We start from the raw sequence: 26552 nt of genomic DNA on the forward strand, positions 1-26552 counted from the left end.
TCAATCCTGAGAATGGCCTCTTCTAACTCCTCCCCTTCCTCCTCACTACCTTGAGTACCTCAGGTGAGCCTGACCTGTCCAGACCTCCCCTGAAAAGGTCATTAGGTGTCCCAAAGTCCAGGGGAAGCTCTCTAATCTTGAAGACCTCCTTTGCTGTGACTGGCCTGGGGGCAGGGGAAGAGTCCCAGGGGGAAGAAAGAGTTGCAGTTGATGCAAGGCCCCCTGGTAGGCAGGACTTGGGCCCTGTCTCTTTAAATCTCAGGTAATTTGGGAGGAGGGAGGGAGTGTCCATATAGCTCCTGCACACTCCCAACAGGAGCTCCGACAGACTAGCCTGGCAGATTCCCTGCTCTGCCAAGTGTAACAAACCCGGAGCCCTCTGCAGACGGCTGGGCAGCCACAGGGAGCCTCCCAGGGCCTCACAGGAGAAGTAGGAGACGGGACCTCTACAGGGAGAGGGCAGGCCGGCTCTTGGGGGCGCTGATGAGGCCCCAAGGCCGAGCCCAGTCGGGGTCTGGACTCAACCTCAGGCCCACAAGGAGCTGGCCCTCCACCCCATGGGGTGGTCGCTGCCTAAGGAGAAGGGGTTAATTCTCTGCTTATGGAACAAGTTCTGCAGATGGTTCCACAGACAGGATTCCTGGGCTCAGAGACGAGATGAGCAGAACTTACTGCAACAGAAGAGGTAAGCCTCACATCTACTCTGTATCTATCCCTCCCCAGTCCCAGGCTTGTACCCCATCCCCTCCCCTGTAGCCTCTGGTCTTCACTTGGCACCCTGGCTGAACAGATGGTGCTCCTAGGCCTGGACTGGCTACTTGGGAGGGGAGCACTTTGTCTCCAGTGTTGGCCTGTGGGGTTAGCTGCCCAGGATGCTAGGTGGGAGAGGATGGATGCCTGGGCACAGGTGTTTGTTATCTTTAAGATCCCCTTCAATTCTGCATGTCCCTTAGGAGTAACTCCCTGATGGCCAGGCACCTACTTAGACTGTGTAAGGATTGCGGTATTGCGCTCTCTTTATGCAAAATACACTGGCAGCTTGAGACAATGCCCTGTATATCTCTACTAGAGATATACTCTACTGGAACAGTCTCTTTGGAAGAGACACATAGTATATACATACGCATATGTGAGAGTCATGAGGAACTGATCACATGAATAAAGTAGAAAGGGGACTGCAGATAGTAATCACCAGAAAGTAATACAAAATGTGAAAACAGATGTCATTCTTGTGCGTTTGTCTCAATCAGACCTTGACCAAGGCCACACTATATTCCAGGCACTGAGACCAGCAAAGCTCAGATCTGATCCTGAGTCTTTCTCTTTACTGGGTGGGGTGGCTTGGATACCTGGCCAAAATATCAGAGGTGCTAAGGATAAGTGCTCACCCATGCTCCCATTCAGGTTGAATGATCTGAGAGGCTCTAGAGTGTGAGCCCTAAGGAAATCTTCCTTTTGGCTTTCAGCTCCTGAAAACTTCTAAAAACTCACTTGACGCATCCCTTGTGGTAGTCTGGAGTGGGAGTAGGAGAGGAGGAAATCCATGGGCTCTTGAAGCTATCCCATGTGTGGTCTATTCTGTAAGATTTCCCTACCCACCCAGTTGGTGGCATGTTATGATTTCTGGGGCTTTCCCTGGGGCCCTAAAAAGGCAGATAATATGTATATTCATGGAAGGAAGCCTAAAGTTTTTTTTTAGGGTTTCTCTCTATCTCTGAATGCAGGAACCTGACTTAGGCTGACCGGAAGACTGCCTGGGATTTCCTCTTCTTTTGCTCAAGTATTCTAGGCTGGCTAGGGATGTGCCCCTTCCTTGAGCTGTGGCTTTCCTGTTTCTCACACCAGCCACCCACCTCTCCCCCCAGGCCTGTGAGAGTGGGGGCCGTAGCACATGTTTGGCTGATGACATGTTGGGGCAACAGAATGGCATTGTTACTAGAGAATAACTAGTCATTGGTTCTACTCATCCTCTTCCCACTCTTAGGACCCTGGGGCTGGGGGTACCAGGCACAGAGTGCAGAAAAGCCTGGGGGTTCAAAAGGGGTAGGTGAGGTTTTCTGTGTGCTGCTGAGGGAAGGACAGCATGGAGGACTTGGGCAGGATCAGAGAGCCTGACTGAAAATAAACTGTTTTCATGCAAAGGGAAGACATACAGACAGCTAGATTAGCACAGGATGACCATGTAAATAAGAGCAATATGGACAGGTGAAGAGTGAACTAGTGAGAGACAGCAGTAAACAATGAACTGAGAACCCAACACTATATAGTTACCATCACTCAGTTTGTTTCATGTAATCCCATCCCTAGGCTGTGAAGGTTGGCCCTGTTCTCCCCACACGATTGAGGCAGGCTCAGCACACTAGAGGGAGTAAGTGATGAGTGAGAATGTGTGCCAAGGGGCACTCAGAGGGGAGATTTGTGGTGGGTCCAGGCGAGATTCTATGGAGTAGGGGATGGCTCAGTGAGAAGTGATGGCTTTAAGGTCTCTGCAGGACAGTTGGGAACTCAACCTCCCTCTCTATGACAGATTTTTTTCCTGGGCCTTGGACATGCAAACCACCCCCCCACCCCACGATGACTTAAATCCACATCAGTTGAACTCCTAACTTTCTCCCATTCCCTTCTGAGTACCTCTCCCTCTGGCTTGAATTTCCTCATTTCCTGAAATTCAATGCTTTAAGCATTTGGTGAGCATAAGACACTTCCCTAGGTTGGTAGGAAGTGAATATGGCTCATTCTCTATTGTCAAGGAGTTCATGTTCTGATGGGTAAAATGTAGTAGTATGTCCATATAGTGGACTGCATTTGCAGTTTCAAACAACCTCAGGGAGAAAATATTTTTTAAAAAGTTATGTTGTTGCAGACATATACTTCATGGTTAGGTTGTGTCTGTACTGAACATGTACAGCCTTTTTTGGCCATCATTATTCCTAAACAATGGAGTATAACAACTATTGACATAGCACTTAGTATTAGGTATTATAAGTCACCTAGAGATGATTTAAAGTAAACAAGAGGGCCAGGTGTGATAGCACACTCCTGTAATCCCAGCACCCAGGAGGCTGAAGAAGAAGCAGGATCAGGACTTTGAAGCCAGGCTGGCCCTGGCTGAAAAGAGACCCTGACTTGAAAAACTCTAAATAAGTAAACACTACAGGAAACCTGTGTAAATTATATGCAAGTATATGCCACTGTGTAAAAGGGACTTTTACACAGTAAAGGGACTATGAATGTTGGCATGTGTGGGGGTCCTGGAACCAAGCTCCCTCAGATACTTGAGGGATGACTGTACATGGGTTAAAGGTGAGCTTGGGGAAGGTCAAGAGAAGGGTAAAACAAGTGTTAAGGGAGCAGAGGAGGAAGCTGCCATATCTGATTTTGGCTGGTATGGGGTGTGATGGGAGCTTCATGGAGGCTGCCCAACCTGACTCCACACCCCTCCCATGCTGGCACTTTCTCTTCTCAGGTGGAAAGGCAATCATGCTGGAGGTTTTCATTTGGTTCTATACATACCTGAATGATTCTGTGTGAATTGAAGTATCTGTGCAAATGAAGCCCTGGGACTCCTCTGTACACTGTGCACTCTCGTCCTCAGTAAACACATAACACTCATGCACACATCTACTTATGTGCACAACAGGAGTTGCAGCAGTTAAAAAGATAACCCAGTTCCAGATCTCTAAGCAGCCACTTTCCCCAGAGTTTGGCTTCCTCATCCTATTGCCAGGAGCCTCAGCTGGAGGGAGGAGGCCCACAAGTGCCCAGTGTATGCCACCTGCCCACACATGACTACTTTTTCCCATCTGTGGTCACTGCTCCAGGCCTGCCTCCCACCTCCCAGGAAAAATCAGGAGGAGTCATAAAACTAGAAGAACCACATAATTTAGTGGTAAGTGCCTCAGGTTATGTTCTTGGCCAAGCACTTTGTCTTTTAACCCTGTGTGATCTTTTGGCAATAACTTGACCAGGCTGCCTCAGTTTCCTTTTCTGAAAAATGAGAGAATTTCTCAGCTTGTGTTACACAACCATAAAGAACAAAAGTGATGTTAACTGATATGTTGCTGTGGAATCTGAAAGTCACGTCTAACAAAAAGGCAACTCAATAATTTCAAACTGAGAATGTCCTCTTAACAAAACTGAATCCATTGAGATCATGTGCTTAAGACAGCCACAGGCTAGACCACTAGCAAACTCTACCGAAAGGGCACACTTACTGAAGAGGGTACTTGCAAAGAAATCAGTAGGACCCATGTGTGTCCTTCACAGTCCCCTCTGTGGTCTCTAAGCCCTTGTCCAAGTCTGATGAACGTAAAAGCAGGGACAGAGAAATGGCTAACAGGTCACTTGTTCCAGCTTAGCCTCTAACTTGCTTGGGCAAATCATTTCAGAGGTCTAGGCCTTTGTCTTCATCTGATACATGAACAGATTAGAATTCATTCATAGGGACTTTCTACCCTTGAACTTATGATTTGAACTTTCTTCAAGACTCTCAGTAGCCTGCATTGTTTCCCAAGCAAAACTTGTACCTGGTATACACAGATTTCCATACGCATGAGAACTGGGAGAAGCGGGTGGTGGGAGCAGGAGTATGGAGGAAGGAAGTCAAGGACTCTTACTTGGTAACCCAGAGGTGGCCCTGAGCAGAACATTGATTGATTTTCTTAACGAAAATATGCATTTGTTTTTGTGCCAAGAATCCCATAGTTGGGTTTCTACTAAACTAATATTGAACTAGGCTGTTCAGTTTTATAATGAATTGCCCAGTGAAATAAAACATCCTAGAACATGCACAAATACCATTCATATTGTTATAATTTTAGATTTGCTCTATAATTCATTCTTGCTGTTTTATCAGTGGGAGCTTAAAAGGCTTTCTTTACCTTTTTGTTTGTTCCTTAGTTCAGTATTAAATAATCTGTTAATAAACATTTTGTATGTAAAGGGAATTTCTAATTCTTTTTTTGTGTGAAGAATCCTTTTTCGTTAGTGGATGGTGAATAATTGCACCTCTAAATCAGGATTTCTCCACCTTGGCATGGTTGATACATTGGATGGGATAACCCTTTGTGGTTGTCTTGTGTGGGACGTTTAGCATTCTCTCCTGTATTCATTAGATGACAATAGCACACCCTGTTGCTCAGTTGTGATCTAACCTCCCATGACAGGCTGCTACTGGATAATCTACAAGATTCCTTGGTGCCCTTTGCCCTTTCTTTATGGAGCCCAAAGATAGTCAGGTGTTCTGGGGTCTGCATCCTTACTACCAAGAACTCTAGGGCTTCTCTGCTGTCCCCTTCTGGCCCCATTATATTATTGCAAGTAATGGCTCTGATACCACCTGAACTCATCTGCACTCTGTCATACCATTGCACCTCCTTCCATTTTAGTGAATTTTGGAGTTTGCAACTAGAGGAGGCTATTTCTCTACATACCTGCAGGGTTGGGTTATAAGCTGTTTCTTTACCTGGGGTATGGTCTGTCTAGGTTGCTAGATAAAATACAGGAGATCTAGTTCATTTTAAATTTCAGATAAACAATGGATAAATTATTTGTGTAAGCAAAATATTTCATGGGACATACATACATACATACATACATTAAAAAACTAGCTGTGCATCTAAACTTCAAATTAAATGAGCAGCTTATCTTTTTACTTGATAAATATGGCAACCCTAGCTCTTCCCCCAGGTTCCCTAGCATATCAATACAGGCAAGAAAAGGAATACATAGGAAATGGAAACTAGCTTTGCAAGCTTCAGAGATGCATAGGACCAAAGGGAACTGATCAAGTCCCTAGTGTAGAAGAAGAAACATACTAATTACAACACACAGTGCAAGATGCTGGAATAAAAATAAGGAAAGAGAAGAGAGTGAAAAAAGTTCTGGGGAAGGCATGTGTGTCACGTGATTATATGGTAGGGGACAGGAGGAAGCTTTTGTTTTTCTTCCATTCCAGTGCTTTGGACAAATGGTTGGAGTAGTGGTAGTGAAAGGAGTGTAGTAAACTTGTTTTGAAGCTGTGTTTGCATACCAAGCATACTGTTTTTCACTTAGATTGTATGTTTGCTTAAGGTTGACTGATGGAGATAACAAGGAAGGCAGGACAACCAAACCACCTTTTGGCACAGCTGCTGATGCACCCGTTCTCTAACTAGTGTTAGTGGAGTATCCACTGCATGGTAGGCATTTCCCTACAGTATCAGAACGCAAAGTAGGCAATGAACAATTGCTGGGCTGGAAGAGTGGATTCTAGGAAGAAGGAGCCCCATGGGCTGCACGCACAGGGAGAACGGTGTGCTCTGTGGTGCTGAGGTGTGTGGTGTGAAGGAAATGCTGGGTGTAAAGAGTGAAGAGGAGGAGCAGGGGGTTGGAAAAATAGTTGCACAAAGTCTGTAAAGGATCTCTGTGTTCCTTCTCCTTGGGCATTGAAGCACCCAGTGGACTCTTGTAAGCTGTGATTGCATTTGCCATTTAGAAAAATTATTGAGGCAACTTCAGGAAATAGACTAGCAGTAGATAGGGTACAGGGAAACTAGTTAAGAGAAAATTTTGCTAATTTTGGTCTAGAGAATGAGGAAATAAATCAGTGAGCTGTAATATGAACATAAAGGAAGGGACTGATTGGAGACACAACTTTAAAGGTTGGACTGATAGGGCTTGAGGAGTGCCCTAGGCCTGTGGGGAGAGAGTGGAGCTATAATTGGGGAAGATGTTAAGTCCTTCTTTTCTAATCAGCGTCCCACCTCCAGTTTCAAAGCAGGTTTCTTGCCACTGCCAGCACTTCTGTCAATGTTTTTGGATGTTAAATAGGATTATTTTATTCACTCCTCTAGAAAGCTCTCAGCTCTAGGCTGAGAGGGACAATTAAATTAAAGAGATCCCTGGGTCTTATTTGGATTTTATAAGATAGTTTTAGTTCATTCTAGGACTAAGACTAGAGAGATGATCTGGAGAGACAATGAAGAAAATTTTGCTTAAAACAAGTGAAAACAGATAATAAGGAAAGACTAGAATAAAAAAAATTTATGATTCCAAAATTGGGTTAGCCCAAGAATGATTAAACCAAAAGATGGGACCATTCAGATCCACATGAAAGTCGCTGAGTGAAATCTTAAATTGGATTCTCTAGTTCCTCTGCATCTATCATTGTTGGCATCATCATTGTAGCATCTTCACAGGTAATAGTGGAAATAAAGTAGCACCTAAGACCTTATAGATAGCAGGTCTGAGAATGATGGAGAATTTTGCTTCCTAAGCTTTAATGTGTGCTGTTTAGAGACAGTGATTCCTGAGCTTGCCTTGCATTTATTACTTTATTTGTTTTCATGCAGGTACCACACTAAAAATAACTACTGGCTTGAGTAATGCTTCTCAAGTTTTAATATGCACAAAAATCAGTTGGGGGTTTTCTTAAACTTCAGACTGATTTTCCAGATCAAAGGGTAGGCTTCAGAACTGACATTTCTTATGTGCTCATAGAATGCTGATGATCTAGGGCCCATTTTGAGAATGAAGGCTATAGGGATTAAGATATGAAAAGAAAGAGAAAGAGAGAGAGCATATGAATGACCGACCACCTAGGAGGAAAGGAAGCCTGCAGCCAGGCTTTTTCCCAAGGGTCACTGTTGGTTTTGGATTGAGCCCTAAAGATGCTGTCATTGGGAGGAATTTTAATCAAAGGGCTCTGCTAAGATTGAGTAAGCAGAGCATCAAGCAACAGAAGGAAACCTGCTAGCATCTGCCTGCTGACTACCTCCACAAATATGAGAAAGAACTTTTATACCCCTAGTCCATGAAAAACAAGGCTTACCCTAGAGGGCAATCTTAGAGCACCTGTTAAAGACTACAACAAGACCACTCCAGAGGTAAGTGGGTCAGGAGGTGATACATGCTAAAAACTCCTCCCCTCATCACCTGATAAGCAATATTGCACACAATGAACATTCTGATCCCAGCACCAGGAGGATCGGAAACCAGTCACGACACTCTTCTAAACAGGCTAAATAGGCAAAATGTTGGTTGGGGTTAACCAACCAGTCAGAAAAAGAGCTAGGCTGACATTTGTGTGGCAATGAACCCACTTGCCCAGATCTGGAGCTGTAAGGTCCACTGCTGTGAGGCACATATGTCTAAGTGAAGTTAGCATGTGTTTAAAACTAGGCATAGTCACTATCACTTTCTTATCCCATTCCCTGGTAGGATCTGGGAGTCTCCTCTCCTTCTAGCAGCCAAAGAAAATGATGTCCAGGCTCTGAATAAGCTGCTCAAGTATCAGGGCTGTGAGGTACACCAGAGAGGTAAGGAGCAGAGCCCTAGCACTAGTATCTTGGTCAGTCCCCAGCACTAACTAAGAAGGCCTGACACGGGCCTTCTGAGGAGAGTACAGAACCTGGATTCTGTATTGTCCCGTGTCCCTGACCCATAGACGTCATATGACTTTTTTCTCTGAAAATGCTAGGAGCCATGGGGGAGACAGCACTGCACATAGCAGCCCTCTATGACAACCTGGAGGCCGCCATGATGCTGATGGAGGCTGCACCAGAGCTGGTCTTTGAGCCCATGACATCTGAGCTATATGAAGGTGAGGACCCAGGATGGAGAAAAACGGTAGTCTTGATATTTCCAGCAGTATCTGTGGTGGATAATTTGGAGAAACCAAAGAGGACATCTGAGAATCTCTACTCTTCATCTTTGTTACAGAAGTCTTTCTCCTTCCTTGTATATCTAGATTGTATATCACTAGAAAAACTGATCCTAGAAATAACAAAAGCCTAGAGAAGGGGTAGAAATGGGGAGGGGGTGCAGCTGGGTCTCCTGGGAACCCTGAATACTTAAATGTCTCCCTGTCTTCCATCCCAGATTGCCCTAGGGTAACAGAGCATGGGTACCAATGGGAAGGATCTCTATAGGGTCCTAAGAACAGACCTCTGACTCATGGTTCTCTCTGGGCTAGGTCAGACTGCACTGCACATTGCTATCATGAATCAAAATGTGAACCTGGTGCATGCCTTGCTTGCCCATGGGGCCAGTGTCTCTGCCAGAGCTACAGGATCTGCCTTCCACCTTAGCCCCCGCAACCTCATCTACTATGGTAAGAGCCAAGGCCAAGGTGGGAGTAAGGGGAGGTAGAAAGCTGGGCAGAGGCAAAAGAGGGCCTAGCCTTCAGCTTCATCTGTCAGGAAGTTGGGAGGGGAAGCCCTTATAGGACTTAAGGCCAGAGGCCAAATTCCTCCCATGACCCTCTGCATAATCCTTTCCTCCGGTTCTGCTGACTAGTGTCCCCAAACCCCAAGCTGAGATGTGGGAGGAGGAGACAGTCACCTGGGTGAGAATACTCCTCTCTTCTTATAATCCTGCCATGGACCCCTCTGTGTTGGCAGGGGAGCACCCTTTGTCCTTTGCAGCCTGTGTGGGCAGTGAGGAGATTGTGCGGCTGCTCATTGAGCATGGAGCTGACATCCGGGCCCAGGACTCCCTGGGTAAGAGCTGGGATGGGGAGAGGTCACACTGGATGTGACTGGGGTGTGAGGGGAGGAGCTGATTCAGGCCAACCCAGGGTGGGAGTGGGACCATGAAGAACTTTAGACCTGTGTCCACATGGCAGCCCCTGTCCTCCCCCAGGAAACACAGTGCTTCACATCCTCATCCTGCAACCCAACAAAACCTTTGCCTGCCAGATGTACAACCTACTGCTGTCCTATGATGGTGGGGACCATCTGCAGTCCCTGGAGCTTGTGCCCAATCACCAGGGACTCACTCCCTTCAAGCTGGCAGGCGTGGAGGGCAACACTGTGGTGAGGAGCCTTCTCTCCACCCAGGCCTAGAGTGTTTCTCTAATGCCCTTATCCTACCCTGTTGGGAGGAAATTGATATGAACACACATCTTCAACACTTAGGTCCCATTCTCAGCTCAGATTGGGATTTCTGTCATCTCCTGCCTCTGTTTCTTTTCTTGCTCACTTTCACTGAAGTGTTGGTGGCTTATGCAGTCTTCAGCCCATGCTGTGATTTTTTTGTAATGCCTAGACCCACCTGTCCTACCTAGAGCAATGACCCCTCAGCTTCTCTTATCTTCCTTTCCAGGTTCTAGAGGGCATCATGGGGAGGGATGAACCATAAATCAGTGTGAACATTAAGTGAAGGCTGCCACCCTCTACTGAACTATGGTGTCCCCTGCACTGTGACTCCTGACCATTTCCACCTTCTCTCAGATGTTCCAACACCTGATGCAGAAGCGGAAGCACATCCAGTGGACGTATGGGCCACTGACCTCTACCCTCTATGATCTCACCGAGATTGACTCGTCGGGTGATGAACAATCCCTGTTGGAACTTATCATCACCACCAAGAAGCGGGAGGTATGGGGCCTTCACACAGGCCTGGGGAAGGGATTCCAGAGTCTTGGAGTTTCCTATTCTACTTTTTCTGTTGCAGGCTCGTCAGATCCTGGACCAGACACCGGTGAAGGAGCTGGTGAGCCTCAAGTGGAAGAGGTATGGGCGGCCCTACTTCTGCGTGCTGGGTGCCATCTACCTGCTGTACATCATCTGCTTTACTATGTGCTGTGTCTACCGTCCCCTCAAGTCCAGGACCACTAACCACACCAATCCCCGGGACAACACCCTCCTGCAGCAGAAGCTCCTTCAGGTGCTACACTAAGAAGGGCAGCTGGGCAGATTGCTCTGTGCTCTTTCTAAGTTTGGTCTCACTTTGCTATCCTCACACCCAAACCTCTGCTACATGGGCACAGACTAAAAGTGTATACACACAGAAACAAACATACTCTTGAAATGTAGGAACAGAGCTTGAGACTAGCCAGACCTAGTGGTTTAGAAGGAATCTGACAGCGTGGTGGTCCTAGGCACAAGGGCAGGCAGGGCAGAGGTATGGATCAGCTGAGTGTTTTGACCAGCATTTTTCTCGCAGGAGGCCTATGTGACTCCCAAGGATGACATCCGGCTGGTGGGGGAGCTGGTGACTATCATTGGGGCTATAATCATCCTGCTGGTAGAGGTAAGGTGTAGATGGGATCCAGAGTAAGGCTATCTGTCCCAGGGACCCAGCCTGAGTTCTGGCCTACAATGTCTTTGCCTTCCTGACTTTTATCCAGATTCCAGACATCTTCAGGTTGGGGGTCACTCGCTTTTTTGGACAGACGATCCTTGGGGGCCCATTCCATGTCATCATGTGAGTCTCCTCTCTTACTCTCAACTCTTCCTTCACTTGGGCTCCAGTTTCCCTCCCTGGATTCCTGACCTTCAAAGAACCTTAACTTAGAGCTCCCTCTCCTGTAATGCATGCGATCATTAGTCACTTAAATGTGCTAAGGTTGAGTCTGATTGTGTCCTACAGTCCCTACTCTTGCTGTCAGGTCCTCTGGATGCTCCCAGTCCTCCTCTCATCACTGGCTTCCTATTCTCTCTCCAGTATCACCTATGCCTTCTTGGTGCTGGTGACCATGGTGATGCGGCTCACCAATGCAGAGGGGGAGGTGGTACCCATGTCCTTGGCCCTGGTGCTGGGCTGGTGCAATGTCATGTATTTTGCCCGAGGATTCCAGATGCTGGGCCCCTTCACCATCATGATCCAGAAGGTCAGTGCCTTCTCTTATGCTTCCTAGAAAAAAGTCCCAGCCCAAGGCTAAGCAAACAGAAACACTTATGTAGAGGTACAGACAGTAAAGATTTGATGATTTGTGAGCCATATGTAGTCTTTTGTGTGTTTTCTTTCCTTCCTTCCTTCTTTTCCTCCCTCCCTCCCCTCCATTCCTTCCATTCTTAATTAAAATCGCTTAAAATTTTAAAAACCATTCTTACTTTAAGGGCTACAAGATAGGTCAAGTAGATTTGGCCTGCAGACCACACTTGGCAAACCCCTGCTTTGGGGCATGGAGACCTTAGGCTTCTCAGGATTAGATCTGCAAGCATTTAATGAGGCAACTACTCTGAATGTGTGATGTTCTGACTTCCCCTTCCTCTAGATGATTTTTGGTGATCTGATGCGATTCTGCTGGCTGATGGCTGTGGTAATCCTGGGCTTTGCTTCAGGTATATCATCCATCCAAGATAGGGGGCATGGAAAGGTGGGACTGAAGGAACTTACAGGGTGCAGAATGGCTGTGCTTAAACTTGGGGAAGAGTGGAGAGGCATAGTTCAGAGGAGGTGTGCAATATCTGGGGATGGGATATCCCCAGATTCAATATCCAGGGTGAGAGAAAATCAGGAGTGTCAGGGAGAGGTGGCACTTGGGATCAGAGGATGAGTTTTGTTGAAATTAAGGAAGTATAAGACAAAACATGGGGTGATGAGAGGCCGATAAGGTGATACTGGAGATGACAGGAGCAGGATGGGAACGGGCAACAAAGAGCTGGGCTTGGGCTAGTTATGATACAGTTGCCATGGTAACTCTCACCCCTTGGGTGGAGCAGCCTTTTATATCATCTTCCAGACAGAGGACCCTGATGAGCTGGGCCACTTCTACAACTACCCTATGGCTCTGTTCAGCACCTTTGAGCTGTTCCTCACCATCATCGATGGCCCTGCCAACTACGATGTGGATCTGCCCTTCATGTACTGCATCACCTATGCTGCTTTTGGCATCATTGCCACACTGCTCATGCTCAACCTCCTTATTGCCATGATGGGTGACACTCACTGGCGAGTGGCCCACGAACAGGATGAACTCTGGAGGGCCCAGGTGAGCCCCCTGGTGGCTGGGAGGGTCAGTGCAAGTATCCTGTTCCAGCCCAGAAACTGACTGTGCTCAGAAGCAAAATATTTTGACCCTCGGTATGTTTGGATACTACACAGTATGCAAAATAATGCTAAGTGTACATAAAATCTGAATTAACAGAACAAGTTAGCAATACTGGAATTTCTGGAAGGAATTCCTCATAATTGTCTCAACAATTAAAGCCTCTCAGTCTTTGCTAGAACAATAAGAAATAAAGCTGACGGTGTTTAAAACTTCATTTAGTAAATTTTGGACCCAAGTAAGACTGGACATCCCAAGTTTTCTTGATAATATTTATGTTTGCAAAGTCTGACCTAGAAAAATGGAAGTGTTAAAAATAATGTCATAAAATCTTCCAGTAGCAGCAGAAGCAGTCAGATCATCACAATGGGCTAAAAGACAATGAGATGAATCAAATCCTCTTTTTAAAAATGTACTTAGACAAGAGTTTATCTCAAAAATAATTTCAACCAAATAAAAATGGAAGTTCCAAATACTGGAAGGCATTTAACTGTGCTGTATGGTAAATGGACTATGACCTGTGCTGGTTAAATGGGGTTTGCATAGAGAAATATTTTCTCCATGCAAATATACTGATATAGATTTCCAAGTAGAACGTTTACATTTATAAATGGTCTTTATGCATGGTTAAAATCTTCTGAGGCTCATAAGATCCCTTTGTATTTGCTTTGCTCTTATCTTTGTCCTCCTTGGAACAAGGCCTCCCCTTCTTCCAAGAAGCAGCTCCTGTGTTGCATCTGTATCCTGCCTGGCTTTGTCATGGTCATCAAGTCACTGGGTGTATAATTGTGAGGTTCACGTCCTACAGAGATGTTCCACAAAGCTTACACCACCATCTTGGTTCAGAGGTGTTGCTGTCCACCTTTGGGAAGCCATGAGTTCCTTGCAGTCGCTAAACTGTCGTTCCTCTGCCTGGCCACCCCTCCTCCCCCTGCTCCTCAGTTGCATTCCTCAATCTGAGCTCAGTCTTCTCTTTGACACCCCTTCTGTCACCACTTTCAGGTAGTGGCCACCACAGTGATGCTGGAGCGGAAGCTGCCTCGCTGTCTGTGGCCTCGCTCTGGAATCTGTGGGCGCGAGTATGGACTGGGGGACCGCTGGTTCCTGCGGTAAGTGATGGTGCTGGGGTAGATGTTCCCTGAGCAACCATCTTTGCACATTCTCCCTTTGCTCAGACAATCTCCTGCTTCCAAGGGCCTTACCAAGGCCTGTGTGCTCCCTAGGCCCCAAGTCCATTGACTGAGTGCAGCTACTGAGGAAGGAGCCCCATTAGGATCATGGACCCCTAAGCATCCTCAGAGCTGGTGGATCAGAGCCTGCTGCTTCCTAAGGCCTGACTGCCAAGGGGCTGGTGTCCCCTGTGCCCATATCAGCTGCAGAGAAGGAAAAAGGCCAACACTGGTGGGGCTGGATGGCGGGGAGTTGGATAGGAGACCCCAGCATTGTTTTTGTGTTCTTTAATTCCTGGTGTCTCTCAAGTTGTTCTCCTGTACTCTACAGGGTGGAAGACAGGCAGGATCTCAACCGGCAGCGGATCCGGCGCTATGCACAGGTCTTCCAGCAGCAGGAGATCCTCTGCTCTGAGGACTTGGACAAAGACTCGGCTGGAAAACTGGAGCTGGGCTGCTCTTTTGGGCCCTATTTGTCCTTTCCTACGCCCTCAGTGTCTCGAAGTACCTCCCGCAGCAGCACCAATTGGGAAAGGCTTCGGCAAGGAACCTTATGGAAAGACCTGCGGGGGATGATCAACAGGGGCCTGGAAGATGATGAGGGCTGGGAGTACCAGGTCTGAGTGCTCACTCTTGCTGACAGCACCAAAACCAAACCAAACCAATTGAGAAAACCAACAAAAACCTACAGGTCTCATTTCCCAGATCCAAGGGGGAAAGGGATATAAAATGAATGCCAAGGAATGCATGTTGGGAATAACCATTCCAGGTCTCTTCAGCTTGGGACAAAGGGGAGTGGGGACTGTGGTCGTCACCTCACCCCAAACATTCCTCATTCTCTTGTGGAAGTCCCACTGCACATCAGAGCACTTTAAGGGCAGGCTTGCCTTCTCAGGTACCTGTCACACCCCAGTGTCATAAGTGGGAGGGCAGACAGTCCTTCCCAGGGTGCTCCAGACAGTTGATGGGGGAAGCACTGGGCTTGTGGACAGATGTGTGAGGGAGGGAGACAGGCACCATGCTAGGGGTTGGGAAACTGAGTCTTGCCAACCTCCAATAAAGTCATTTCCTCTTCCTTGCCCTGCTGCATTTCTGCCTTAATGCACTGAAACCTGTCCACCCTGCCCACAACTCTGTCCCTCCTCCAAAGCCTCCCTAGCCCCTCCTTGTAGACTGAAGCCTGGACACACCTGAACTTGCAATTTCCCTTCTTTCCCTTTAATGTTGGGGAGACTGGTTGTGGGGAGGGTGGAGGACTGGGGAATGTAGTGTCCACAGCATTGGGTTTAGTGTGGCAGATGTGGAGGGTGAGATGGAGTCTGGCTCACATCTCATGTGTCCCTGTGTCCAGGGCTGGGTCATGGTATCGTTGGCTTACAGCTTTTTGCCCACGCCTCACTCACACCTCCACTGAACCTGGCTGCCTCAGGTGCTGCTGAAGGAGCTGGATATTGTGCATCAGCTTCTTCTGGTGGCCAGCCAGGGTGATGCCCAGGGCTGGCAGGTCTCTGGTGGGAAGGGAATGGATCAGACTAGAATAAAACTTACAGAACTAAGATCCCAGACATTCCCCCTCACCTGATACCCAGAGCGTCCTCCCACCCTCCTCTCCCTGCTTACTCCAGGTTGAGCTGAGCCACATCGCTGAAGGTACAGAGGCCAAACTTGGAGAAGTTGTCCTGATAGCATTCCAGTCCAATGGCCAAAAGCCAGGCCTGGGGTGAGTCCAAGCAAGGAAAGTCCAGGGCCACAGGGTTCAGGAGGGCCTGGGAAGGTCTAAGGCAGGGAGGGGCAAGCAGGTCAAGGCCTCTTCATCTTAGCCTTCTTGCCTCAGTTCTCTTTTTGGTTTGCATCTACCCTCCCTGGCTTTCCCAGGCTCCAGCCCCAAGCTCCAGACCTGTCCCCAGGGCCCCCATCAGCTTGCAGGGTGTCTGGCTTTCGGATCATCTTGTCAAATGCAGCCACCAACTGGTCAAAGTGAGGCCGCCTTGCACGATCCTTCTGCCAAGTGTCCAGCATCAGCAAATGTAGTCCAGGAGGACAACCTGGAGGTGGAGGCAGCCGGAACTCCTGCTCTATTGCATTTAGTACCTGGGGGTCAGGAAGCATATGATAATGGGAAGCTATTGCCAGTAGAGAGGAGTGTAAAGAAAAGGAGATTGGCTAGAATCAGTACAGCATGAGGCTGGACTGGGGAAGGAACCCAAAAGTATGGAATTCAGCCATAAGATCTAGGAATATGAATAGATTAAGGAAGGGAGGGCTTAGAATATGGAAACTTGGGAGTGATGCAGAGAGGATAAGCAATGCGTAGGTCAAGTGCTTACCTCCTGGTCACTCATGTCCCAGTAGGGCCGTTCTCCATAGCTCATCACTTCCCACATAAGTATCCCAAAGCTCCAGACATCACTAGAGATGGTATGCTTTCCATGTGCAATGACCTCAGGGGCTGCCCAGCGAAGCAAACAACTTGAGCCCTGAGGGGTGGAGTCAGAAGCAGCAATAGTACTGATGATAGCAAAAGTCACATTACTGAAAAACTACTCAGTGCTTAGTTGAGTGTTAAGGTCTTCACGTCAAGCATCTCCTTTGATCCCCTGCAGTTGTGTAGGGAGCATGATATCAGGATGCAGAAGCTGAGGCATAAAGAGTATGAACTTGTGCAAGCTCACAGGGCTGGGGAATGGAGTGTTTAGAATTTGTACACAGTTGCGTACAAATCATCCATGGCCTGTTCATCCTCTACATTGGTGGGAGAGGGAAGGAACTGCTACTAGAGTTTTGCAATCCCCTTTCTCTGTCTTGGTTGTGAAACCCCTCAGTCACCTCTTGCCCAGGGTTCTTTCTCCCCATCACCTGGGGAATATACCCATACACGGTGACATCCCACCTGAGGCATCCACCCCAGATTCCAGCTCACCCTCCAGTGCACCTGCTAAAGGATGCTAAGTCCCCTAGGCTCTGCACTCACCTGAGGACTGTGGCCAAGACGGGCCACCTTGCACACTAGGTGGCTATTCACCAGCACACTTCTGGCAGAGAGTGCACGGTGCACAAAGGCAAAGCTGGCAAGGTACTGCATGGCAGCAGCCACTCCCCGCTGCATAGCCACCAGCTGCAGGCTGCTGAACTGGCCCTCGCGCTGCTGAGGGGTGGGAAGTAGAGGTCAACAAGCAGTGAACTTTGACACACTGCACAGCAGTCACTGGTATGAGGGGCAGCTGGGAACAGGGGCATATTTGGGAATCAGAACATGGCCTTGGAAGGAAGAATAAAGCCCGTGATGAGAGGTAAAGTGGGGAGGAACAGAGCTACAAGGCCCTGGAAATGGTGGGCACCCCAAGCTTTCCTGGACCCAAGGACCTTCCCTCCTTTACCCAAGCTGTACTGACCCTGAGGAAGCTGTCCAGGGGACCAAGATCCATGAGCTCTGTGAGCACCATGAGAGGCCGGCTCTTGGTGACCACCCCCTCTAGCCTCAGGATGTTGGGGTGCTGAAACTGGCCCAGCAGTGCAGCCCGGCCTAGGAAGGTCATCTGCAGGCTCTCAGCTCCCCCAGCCCAAAGGGCTTGGATGGCCACAGCCTGTTCCCGCCGTCCCCGGGGCTGCAGTCGGCCCCGGTGCACTTCTCCAAAGGAGCCTGGGAGAACAGGTGTAGACAGAGGTGGGGATCAAGGAAGGACGATGGGCTCAGTGTCACCCTGTGCTGAGAAGGCATGCTGGCCAAGGGAGGCCACAAGGGATCCCCAATCCCTTCCAAGCCTTCCTTGCTGCTGTAGTACCTGAGCCAATGACCTCCTCAATCTTGATGTATGCAGGGTCGACCTCCCGGGCAAGTTCTCGGATGGCCTGGCAGGGGTCCTCATATGTGGAGGGGTCAATGTAATACTTTACCCCAAGCCCTATTGGGTGGAGTATGCTGTAAGGGTGTGCTGCAAGGTTGGGTGCTCACTCACCCAGACATGCCCTCTTACTTCCAGAAGATGGTGTGGAGGAGACCCCTCAACTTTGCCAGGTAGGAACCCAGACCCAAAACCTCCAACTCTAGTCCCTTTCCCTCTCCCCCGCTTCCCACCTGGGCTGCTGTACTGCTGCAGTTGCTCTGTGTAGCCTGTCCCACGCCGTTTCCTGAGGGACAAACCAGCAACCTGGAATGAGGCCCCTGTTTCCACTCTTTTGCTCCTGCCCCTGACCACCCTGCTGGACAGGCTGCTCTCCAGTCACAGACATGAGGAGGGAGTGGAAACTACCAATCCTTTTTCCCCACCACTGCATGGATTCAAGGCAGGAGCTGGGTTCCTGGGAGAAGGGCCTGGGGGGGGGTGGGTGTTGAAGGGGATTCTGGGGCTGCCAGGACTTAGATGCTGCTGGGGCAGGTTGGGCAGGAGTGGCAGGGGCCTCACCGCTGGAAGATGACAGCCAGCACAGTGATGGCTGCCAGCAAGAGGAAGGCCAAGGCCCCCAGGATGGAGCCAATCACCAAGGACAGCTTCTCCGGAAGTTGGGAAGACAGCTCACCTGAGGGACCAGCACTGGGGTCACAGAGGAGCCAGGTCTCACACAAGATCATGTGCACACATCCCACTCTCTAGATATTCACACACTACATGTACACATTTCCTATACATACCCACGTGTGAACATACAACAGGCAGATATACTCTATAACCCTTACACAAATGCATACATACACCCTCTCAATCCTTTACACAAAACAACCTCTATATCCCTACACACATTCCTTCAACACACACACACACACACACACTCTCCAGCCTTCCCCACAGCCCCTAGATCAGGGATTAGCCACATCCTCCTCTCCCAGATTCTCAGGTTTGGAGGATGCTGGATCAAGGTCCATGGCATAGATAGCTCTGAGCCTCGCCCTGTCCATCTAATCTCCCTCTCACCTTGAGGCAGTGTCTGAAAATAGACTTTGCCCCCATAGGGACCGTGGCCAGCTGCTGTCCGAGCCCGCACCTGGAAGCCGTAGATGTGGCCAGGGCTCAGCCGTGTCACAGTGGCAGTGTTGGTCTCACTGGTCAAGGTGAAGGAATGGGATTCGTCTTCTGCCTAGGGGCAACACCCATTCACTTGCCACCAGCCTGGCCCCTCTAACCCCAGCTATTATCCCCGAAGTCCCCCACCCTCCTCATTTGGCAAGGTCCTTAGACATCTCCCTACTGCAGGCCTTCGTTACTTCCCATTTTCCCATCCAACCACCATCCCCAGTTGTAGGGTCTTGGAGCTCCCTCCAGCCCTGCCGCGACATCCCACACTTCCTGCCCACCTGGTCATAGTAGCGGAGCTGATAGTCCAGAATGTTCCCATTTGTCTGGTCGGGCTGTGGCCAGGACACTGTGATGCTATTGGCTGCCCGACTCACCTGGTGTACCACAGGGACTGCAGAGGGGACTGAATTGCAGGGTGGTGGGGTTACTGGGGGGATGGGAGTCTCTGGGAGCAGGTATTCCCTGGGGAAGGAGCTCAGACAATGGGTTCTAGGTTGGCTAGTTGGAGCAAAGGCATGGGGAAGAGGTTTCTGAGGAGTTGGGGCAAAGTGTACTTGAGGTGGAGAAGGGCTCACCTTCGTGACTGGTGCTGACATTGATGGCTGCAACTTGGGGAGGGTCAGGGCTGAGCTCAGACACTCCATTGACAGCCTGCACTTCCAAGATGTAAGGTATGTGTGCTCGGAGCCCCCCGACCAATACTCGACTTTCAGTCAGTCCCCTCTGGCGGGGGTCAAAATGCACCTCATCCCTGCAGCGACGACACATGCCCCCATTGCCGGGCTCCTGGTGACCTCCGCACTCCTTGCATACAACATTGAAAAGCAGGTCCCCTCGGCCCCCCAGCTCTTGTGGCAGGCGCCAGTGCAGCATGAGTGCCGAGCCTTGCACCTCGAACCAAAGCTCCCGGGGAGCTGATGGAGGGCCTAGTGGAACAGGACGATGTGTCAGTGACAGGGAAGAGAAAGTGAGAGCGGTGGGGTGGAGGTAATTGAGGAAGGAAGTCAGAGGGTTCAGTCAAAAGGACATGGAGGAGGTCCAGAAAGCAGAGGAAGGAAATGGGAGTAGAGAGAGAGGGAGGTGTGCAGCAAAGACGAGAAGGGAGAAAACCAAGGAAGGGGAGATAGAGAAGTCACTCCAAATGCAAAGTCCTATCTGCCACCCCCTCCCAGTATTGCAGTAGGCTCCCCACTTCTAGCCTCATTCCCAGGCTCTTTTCTGTGCTGGGCTGGGTGGGGACTCACCAGTGCAGGGGGCCTCAGGTGGGTCAGAACTGGCCCGGTAGAAGCCCTGGAGGCAAGGGCAAACAGGGGCAGCAGGGTCAGGGGCGTGGCTGCGGGCTGGGCATGGTGAGCAGGGGGCATTCCCAGCCAAGGACTTGTAGGACCCCACAGGGCAGGCTAAGGAGGCAGAGAGGAGAATGGGGGTGTCACACTCATCCTATCTGCCCACCCTGGGCCCCCAGTGCACCTGCACACTGGCATCCTCACAGCCTGTTTCCCAGAGCTGGTTATCCTTCTCTCCTGAAACCTATCCCCTACCCCACCCTTCCCTGGCACACAGATTTATTCTGTCAGTCATAGGGGCAGAATTACATTAATAATAAAGCTATGCTGGGAGCTGTAGGTGGGTAAGCCCCAGTGGTAGCTGTCCCAGACTTGGAGGCATAAGTTCCCTCAGCAGAGTCATTCTTCTCCTTAGCTGTATCCACTGCCACCTTCTACCTGTTTCCCAGTCACCTGACCCTGCTGTGGCCCCTCCCTAAAAAGAGTTGACCAAGGTAGCCCAAAAACTTAACAATTCTTGGTCACCATCACATAATGGGCTTGCAGCCCTAGGATCTTTAGAAATTCTGGTAAAACACCAGAAACTTCAGGTGAGTGGGTGTGAACCATTTTGCATGCTTTAGAAAATAAAATTGGGGAAAATGGGTCCTTTCTTAAGATAGCTTATTCCTGATCTTTAGGTGACAAAATGAAGTTTTTGTTCTTTAGGAGAGAAGTTCAAAGTCAGAGGTAGGTGAGAGGTGCTGGGAGTGGGAGGGGAGTGGTTCTCACCTTGGCAGGCTTTGTCTCCACGTGCAGGCTGGTGTCCAGGCTGGCAGCGACAGCTCCCAACGGCCACCATCCATTTTCCCTCCCCATTGCAGTGCAGCCTTGGGGGGCTGCCCCCTGCCTGGCCTCCCACTCCATCCTCCTCTGGTTCTGCATGAACCACACAGGTGCCCACAGCTGCCACCAGGGAGGCCCCCCCAGCCCCACTGGCCTGAGTCTCAGGAAAGGAGGCAAAGGCACGGAGCACAGTGGGGCAGGTGTAGGAGAAGAGCTTGACTGCTACAAGAGCCAAGCAGGCCCCAGTGTCCTGAAAGGCCACATAGAAACCACGCTGGGTAAGAGGGCCAAAGCTGCGCTCCTTGACATTCAGCTGTAGCCCGGCCCGCTGACCAGTCCTGTGGGGTCCTAAAGTCCATGCAGAGGAAGAAGCAGGGAAGCTCTCATCTGCTGCAATTGTGTCCACCTTGGTCCAGCGTTTGAGGTGCCAGGCTGAAATGCTGTCAGGGCTGTCAGGCTCCTCAGCCTGGCGGTAGTAAAGTGTGAAGGTCTCCCGGCAGGTGCCCCCGCTCACACTCAGGCTGGAGCATGCCCGCACAGAGAAGTGTAGTCGGATGTGTGCCCTCTGGGCCCCTCGCCGCTCCACAAAGTGTGTCTGCAGCCAATTGTCCTGTCCGGTGCCTGGAGGGGCCCCTGCAACATGGCATGCTTCGAAGGTCCGAGTCAGACGGCGCTGGTCATCTAAAACACTCACCTCGTCCCACTGCAGGGGGACCAGGAAAAGCATTATTTGCTCGGGGCTTGGGTAGGGAGGTGTGGGGGACAATGAAAGAGATGTATCTGTTCCATTGAGACTTAAAATTATTGACAAGCAAAGCAGGGAGGGGATACCCTGAAATCCTCATCCATTGGGAGTCCATCACACACATTTTACCCTGGGTTTTCTTCCTGAATTACACTCTCTGGGAACAGGGAGGGGCAGGTCATAGGTTTAGAATAAAGAGTGGCACTTACCCCACCTGGTGGGTAGGTGAGCCAGCCAATCTCAGAGGTCTCTCCTGTGGTATCCAGTAACACTTCTGCGCAGAGATAAAGCGGGACGCAGTGCCAACCCTCCAGCTGGCACTGATAATCCCCACTCCATCCCAGTGGAAAACCAAAGAATGTCCTCCTCCCCCCAGCCCCCATTCAGGAACTCTCAGGATCCTGTCTTTTATATAGGTCCCAGGTCACCTTTCTCCTACCAATCCCTCTTTTGATATCTCTATTCTTTTTTGCCTTTGTAGAGTTTTTCCCATTTGCCACCCACACTGGTCTCCACTGGCAGATGGGGATTGGGATCCTAACCTTCCAGAGCCAGAACTGAGGGTCCTAGGACTAGGACCCATAGACTGCACACCATGCCTGCCACTCCACTCCCAAACTGGGCAGCCCCCTCAGTAGCCATGGGGCATCTTCTGGGCTTCTACCACGTCCCCTGCCACCATCCTGCTCCCAGGTGGGGCTGTAGCTTTTCCAGGTCCAAGGGTCTACAGCCAAGTTTGCTTCCTAGAGAGAAACATGGGATCAGAAGAAGCAAGAGGAGAAAATTGCATTTTCATATACAGCCCAGGTACCTACACCCAACAGTGCCATTTCCTACAGCTCTCAAACTGTCTGTCTTGAGTCTGTCGTGCAAATCAACGTTCTTCAGGCCCATGTGCCAAGCCCCTCAACCCTAATTCTTGTCTCAAGGCGTCTGTCTCGTGGCCTTCCTTAGAGGGGGAGCACAGGGTGGTGTTTTTTCTAGTTTTACTCTTTTCTTCTGGAAGGAGTTATTCTAGTTCTTTCTCTTCATTTACTTTCCTCCTTTGCTCCAACAGCTACCCTGCATGGAAATTGATTCTTTTTATTAAACATAGGTGGGTAAGGAGCTTCTCTGTCCTCATGGACAGCACAAATTCTCTGCCTACCCCTGCAATACTGCCTTGCATACTCTAGACATTTTAGAGAAGCAGTGAAGCGAGAGGGACATAGAAAGATGGCTGTGGGGTATAAAGGGAGGGAAGGTAGAAGAACAGATGTAAAAAGAGCACAGGCATAAAGATTCTGAAAGATAAATGAGGTTGTGTAAGGAAAGGATAGCTATGTAGGTCTGGCACACACTCTGAACAAAGGTTTTCTTCCCAAGGGGCACAGTTTTTTTTCCCCCTGTGACTTACAGAAAAATAAGCGTATGAAAAGATGCCTCTTGTTTGCTCACATTTAAAGAAGAAATATTAAAACCACAGTGACATGCCATTTGTTATAGACTGGGTGTTTGTGCTCCTGCCACTTACTCATATGTTGAAATCCTAGCCCCGAGTGTGATGGTATTAGGAGGTGGGGGCCTTTGGGAGGTGATTAGGTCATGAGGATTTACATAAATGAGATGAACACTCATAAAAGACCTTACAGGGCTTTCCAGCTCTTTTCACCTTGTGAGGTCACAAGGTACAGAGAACAGAAATAAATTTCTATCATTTAAAAATCACTCAATCTATAGCGTGTTGTTATTGCAGTCCAGACTGACTAAGACATCATTGTTACCTGTGAGATTGATAACAACCACGCTGGAGCAAGCATGGGTAACAGGGACTCTTCTATTTACTGTGCTTATGAGTACGAATTAGAATACTGGTGTGTGGAGAACAACATGTATATCTAGTGGCTTCATTTCCAAGAATTCCTTCAGGCACTGTGCGTTTGTACTGTATTTGTTTGAACAAAGATATTCATGTGAATTGTTTATAGGGGAAAAGACTGTAAACTAACTGCCTATGAATAAGAAGATGGTTAAGAAATTACGGCACATCCGCAACAAGGAATATGGGCTGTTTATATACTGATATGAAAATGATTTCCAAGTGAAAGCAGAATGTGCAGAACAGCGGAAAGTAAGCTCCCATTTGCTGACTTAAGAAGAACAAACATATACATATGCATGGAAAAATATTTACAGAGGGGTATGTGAAACTTGCGAAGAGGACTGGAGGCTAAGAAGATTTATTTTCACTGTATTCTTTTTAATTTTTACCTAAAATTTTGTATATGTATTATCTTTTTACCTAAGTCATTAAAATTTCCTGTAAAACTGCAGATAATAACTGTTTACTAAAATAAATAAAAATACTGTTTATGTGCTCAGAGTGATTTCTCTGGACTATGCAATTAGCCAACCTTTACAGAAAACTGCCTGAGCCATTAGAAGGCATAGGACGAGGCCAGCAAGCTCACAGAGACACAGCTACGCGGCTACCTCAAGGGCCACGGTGAAGACCAGCAGACTTGGAATCTTCTCTGCTTGTTGATCTAGAGATTGGCGGTACTCTGTCTCTCTCTGCCTCTGTCTCCAAAGTTTGTCTGTTGCATGAACAAGAACAGTAGAATCCATTTATTTCTGTTGAGAAAAATGAGAGGCATGCAGCTCACATTGCTCAAGACAGGACTAAAAGATAAGGAAAAAAAGTGCCAACTGGAAGGGAAGGGGAGATGCAACATGGATATGTGTGACCTTGTGATCCACAGTGAGAGAAGATTACACTGAAATCAAACCACGAAACAATACTTAACTGTGGTCCATATGAAGGTCTTAATTCCTGCTCATCTGATTTTTTTTTCTGAGAATGTTGGCTGTCATAAATGAGACCTTCAGGAGGTATGAGGATAGGTAAAACACCCAAAAAACTAGATAGCATTTGTTGCCCTCCATGCAGAGAAACTAAAGCAGATACTTTAAAGCAACTGAGGCCAATAGGAGAAGGGGACCAGGAACTAGAGAAAAGGTGAGATCAAAAAGAATTAACCTAGAAGGTAACACACACGCACAGGAAAGCAATGCGAGTCAACTCCCTGTACAGCTATCCTTATCTCAACCAGCAAAAAACCCTTGTTCCTTCTTATTATTGCTTATACTCTCTCTTCAACAAAATTAGAAATAAGGGCAAAATAGTTTCTACCGGGTAGTGAGGGAGTAGGGGGGGAGAGGGAGGGGGCCGGGAGGGAAGGGAGGGGGTGGGGAGAAATGACCCAAACACTGTAAAAAAAAAACAAAAAAAAGATGAGACCTTCAGTGTTATCCCCATGAAGCTACCCCAGGGAGATGCCTTTTCTACATATCTATGGGCTGATGTGTATTGGGTATCTGCCAACTAGTCACCAAAACTTACCTCTCATGCCTTTAACACCCTATGTGTGAAAAAGTTCAATCCACAACCTATGGAGGCAATAAGAAACAATTCCATACAGTAAATGGTTTCTAAGAAACAGAGGTTCTCTGCAAATGCTGTCCTAAATGCAGCTAGGATCATTCACAGATTAAATGCTCCAGAATAGAACGGGAAGATCACGAAATAAAGAGCATACTTCTGCAGTGCTGACTCCATCACCAACAGCTGTTTAATAACACATCCTGAAGCGATTCATGTTGTAGGTGCACCCCCTCAACCCCCCCCCAATCTCAGTGCCTGAATGGAGACATTGTTGACACACCAAAGCAAACCAGATTCTGTCTAGAGCCATCAAAGTCTTCAGGAACACTGTTATCAAGAACAGAAAATGCCAGAGGCAAGCTTTTAAACAATGGGCTATTTTACTATTTGCCCAGAAGATATTCTTTAAAATAGCCTCTTTCAGCCAGAACATGAATGTGTTTTGTAATCTATATAAAGAAGAAACAAAAAGCACCCTGCCTTCCTAAACTTACAACTAGATAATCATGGAGTAGGAATCATAAATATTTTGGTAGCATCTTAATGAATTTCTTTTTGTTTGAAAGAGAGCAAAATAAGATAGAAAAAGATACACCACAGATAATATCTGTTGTACAACTGGAACATTTTAGAAGATAAAGATGGACGAGATATTTGCTTTGATGACCCGCAATACAAGTATTTTGTGGCTGCAATAAGGCATGCTGGCATAGCCTTATCATGCATTTTAATGAAAACATGAAGCTGGCTCTCTCCAGAAGATCCAGAAAAGAGCAAAAGCAATTATGAAATATGTTAAAGCCACCCAGCTTCTGTCATCAAGAATCAAAAAGAAAAGAATAAAATGGATACATTGCATGTAGATTGCTACTTGAGTAATATTTTGGAATTCTACTAAGAACAAATTTTGATGTTTGATGATAATCTCTTTCAGATTTAGACCCAGAATATTGAAGGTTAAAAACAAGTGTCTTCAGAAAAAAAAAAAATATTGCTGAGTCAGAGTAGGAAGTTAGGTCAGTTCTTGTTTATCTAACTAACCAAATCTTTTATTTTTAATACAGGAAAATAATCTGAGTATATTGCTACTGCAAGAATAAAAATAAGAGGAAACCTTAAGATATGGAATAAATTGCTGTCAATTAATTCCTACCATTATGGATTCTTTTTAAAGCAAGTTTCAAAGGTAAAAAACAAGTGACAAGAACACGGGTTACTCTAATGCCTGGAATACTGAACAGGCCAGGACTTAGAACCTGACTTTCAACGGTGGCTTCCTTGGTTGTGACATGAAACATTTTCTGTATTTGGTCTAGGAGAGCATCCTGGGCACAGCC

At 48.1% G+C, this 26552-nt stretch overlaps 2 protein-coding genes across 12 annotated transcripts in view; one reads left to right on the plus strand and one right to left on the minus strand.

Annotated features, from left to right (window-relative positions):
- On the plus strand, positions 1-15002 carry Trpv6 (transient receptor potential cation channel subfamily V member 6). 5 transcript variants are annotated; one of them, XM_074061651.1, is made up of 16 exons: positions 1-63; positions 612-685; positions 8200-8297; positions 8459-8581; positions 8954-9091; positions 9381-9479; positions 9622-9794; positions 10212-10358; positions 10435-10647; positions 10927-11013; positions 11111-11187; positions 11428-11593; positions 11981-12047; positions 12429-12697; positions 13757-13863; positions 14255-15002. In XM_074061651.1, exons 4-16 carry the CDS (start codon positions 8464-8466, stop codon positions 14544-14546), a joined length of 1953 nt encoding a protein of 650 aa, XP_073917752.1. In that variant the 5' UTR covers positions 1-63; positions 612-685; positions 8200-8297; positions 8459-8463; the 3' UTR covers positions 14547-15002. The 5 variants fall into 5 exon arrangements, with proteins under 5 accessions (XP_073917752.1, XP_073917734.1, XP_073917742.1 ...); XM_074061633.1 differs by lacking the exon at positions 1-63 and adding an exon at positions 105-225; XM_074061641.1 differs by lacking the exon at positions 1-63 and adding an exon at positions 115-262.
- Ephb6 (EPH receptor B6) overlaps positions 13013-26552 on the minus strand; it is a 17292-nt gene continuing 3752 nt past the window's right edge. Inside the window, exons 2-19 of one of the 7 annotated variants that reach the window (XM_074061621.1) lie at positions 25174-25220; positions 24264-24367; positions 22334-22534; positions 22001-22065; positions 20993-21749; positions 20180-20335; positions 19511-19861; positions 19214-19338; positions 18834-18996; positions 18327-18441; positions 17999-18051; positions 17706-17825; positions 17316-17563; positions 16895-17065; positions 16251-16400; positions 15821-16014; positions 15544-15699; positions 13013-15431 (exon numbers count right to left, since the gene is read on the minus strand). In XM_074061621.1, coding sequence (XP_073917722.1) covers positions 15323-15431; positions 15544-15699; positions 15821-16014; positions 16251-16400; positions 16895-17065; positions 17316-17563; positions 17706-17825; positions 17999-18051; positions 18327-18441; positions 18834-18996; positions 19214-19338; positions 19511-19861; positions 20180-20335; positions 20993-21749; positions 22001-22065; positions 22334-22433 — 3033 coding nt within the window. In that variant the 5' untranslated portion in view covers positions 22434-22534; positions 24264-24367; positions 25174-25220 and the 3' untranslated portion in view covers positions 13013-15322. Of the gene's footprint in view, positions 15432-15543; positions 15700-15820; positions 16015-16250; positions 16401-16894; positions 17069-17315; positions 17564-17705; positions 17826-17998; positions 18052-18326; positions 18442-18833; positions 18997-19213; positions 19339-19510; positions 19862-20179; positions 20336-20992; positions 21750-22000; positions 22066-22333; positions 22535-24263; positions 24405-25173; positions 25221-26552 lie in introns of all 7 variants that reach the window. The other 6 variants (XM_074061594.1, XM_074061597.1, XM_020184646.2 and 3 more) reach the window with 6 other exon arrangements.

This window comes from Castor canadensis, chromosome 2 (genome assembly GCF_047511655.1).
Source record: "Castor canadensis chromosome 2, mCasCan1.hap1v2, whole genome shotgun sequence".
NCBI lineage: Eukaryota > Metazoa > Chordata > Mammalia > Rodentia > Castoridae > Castor > Castor canadensis.

What these genes read in the sequence shown, in the direction of transcription:
- Trpv6 (XM_020184645.2), top strand. Translation starts at nt 558, where the DNA reads ATGGGGTGGTCGCTGCCTAAGGAGAAGGGGTTAATTCTCTGCTTATGG. An exon ending in GACATCTGAGCTATATGAAG is followed by an intron (nt 8,582 to 8,953) that starts GTGAGGACCCAG and finishes TCTCTGGGCTAG; the next exon opens with GTCAGACTGCACTGCACATT. An exon ending in GGCCCATTCCATGTCATCAT is followed by an intron (nt 11,188 to 11,427) that starts GTGAGTCTCCTC and finishes TTCTCTCTCCAG; the next exon opens with TATCACCTATGCCTTCTTGG.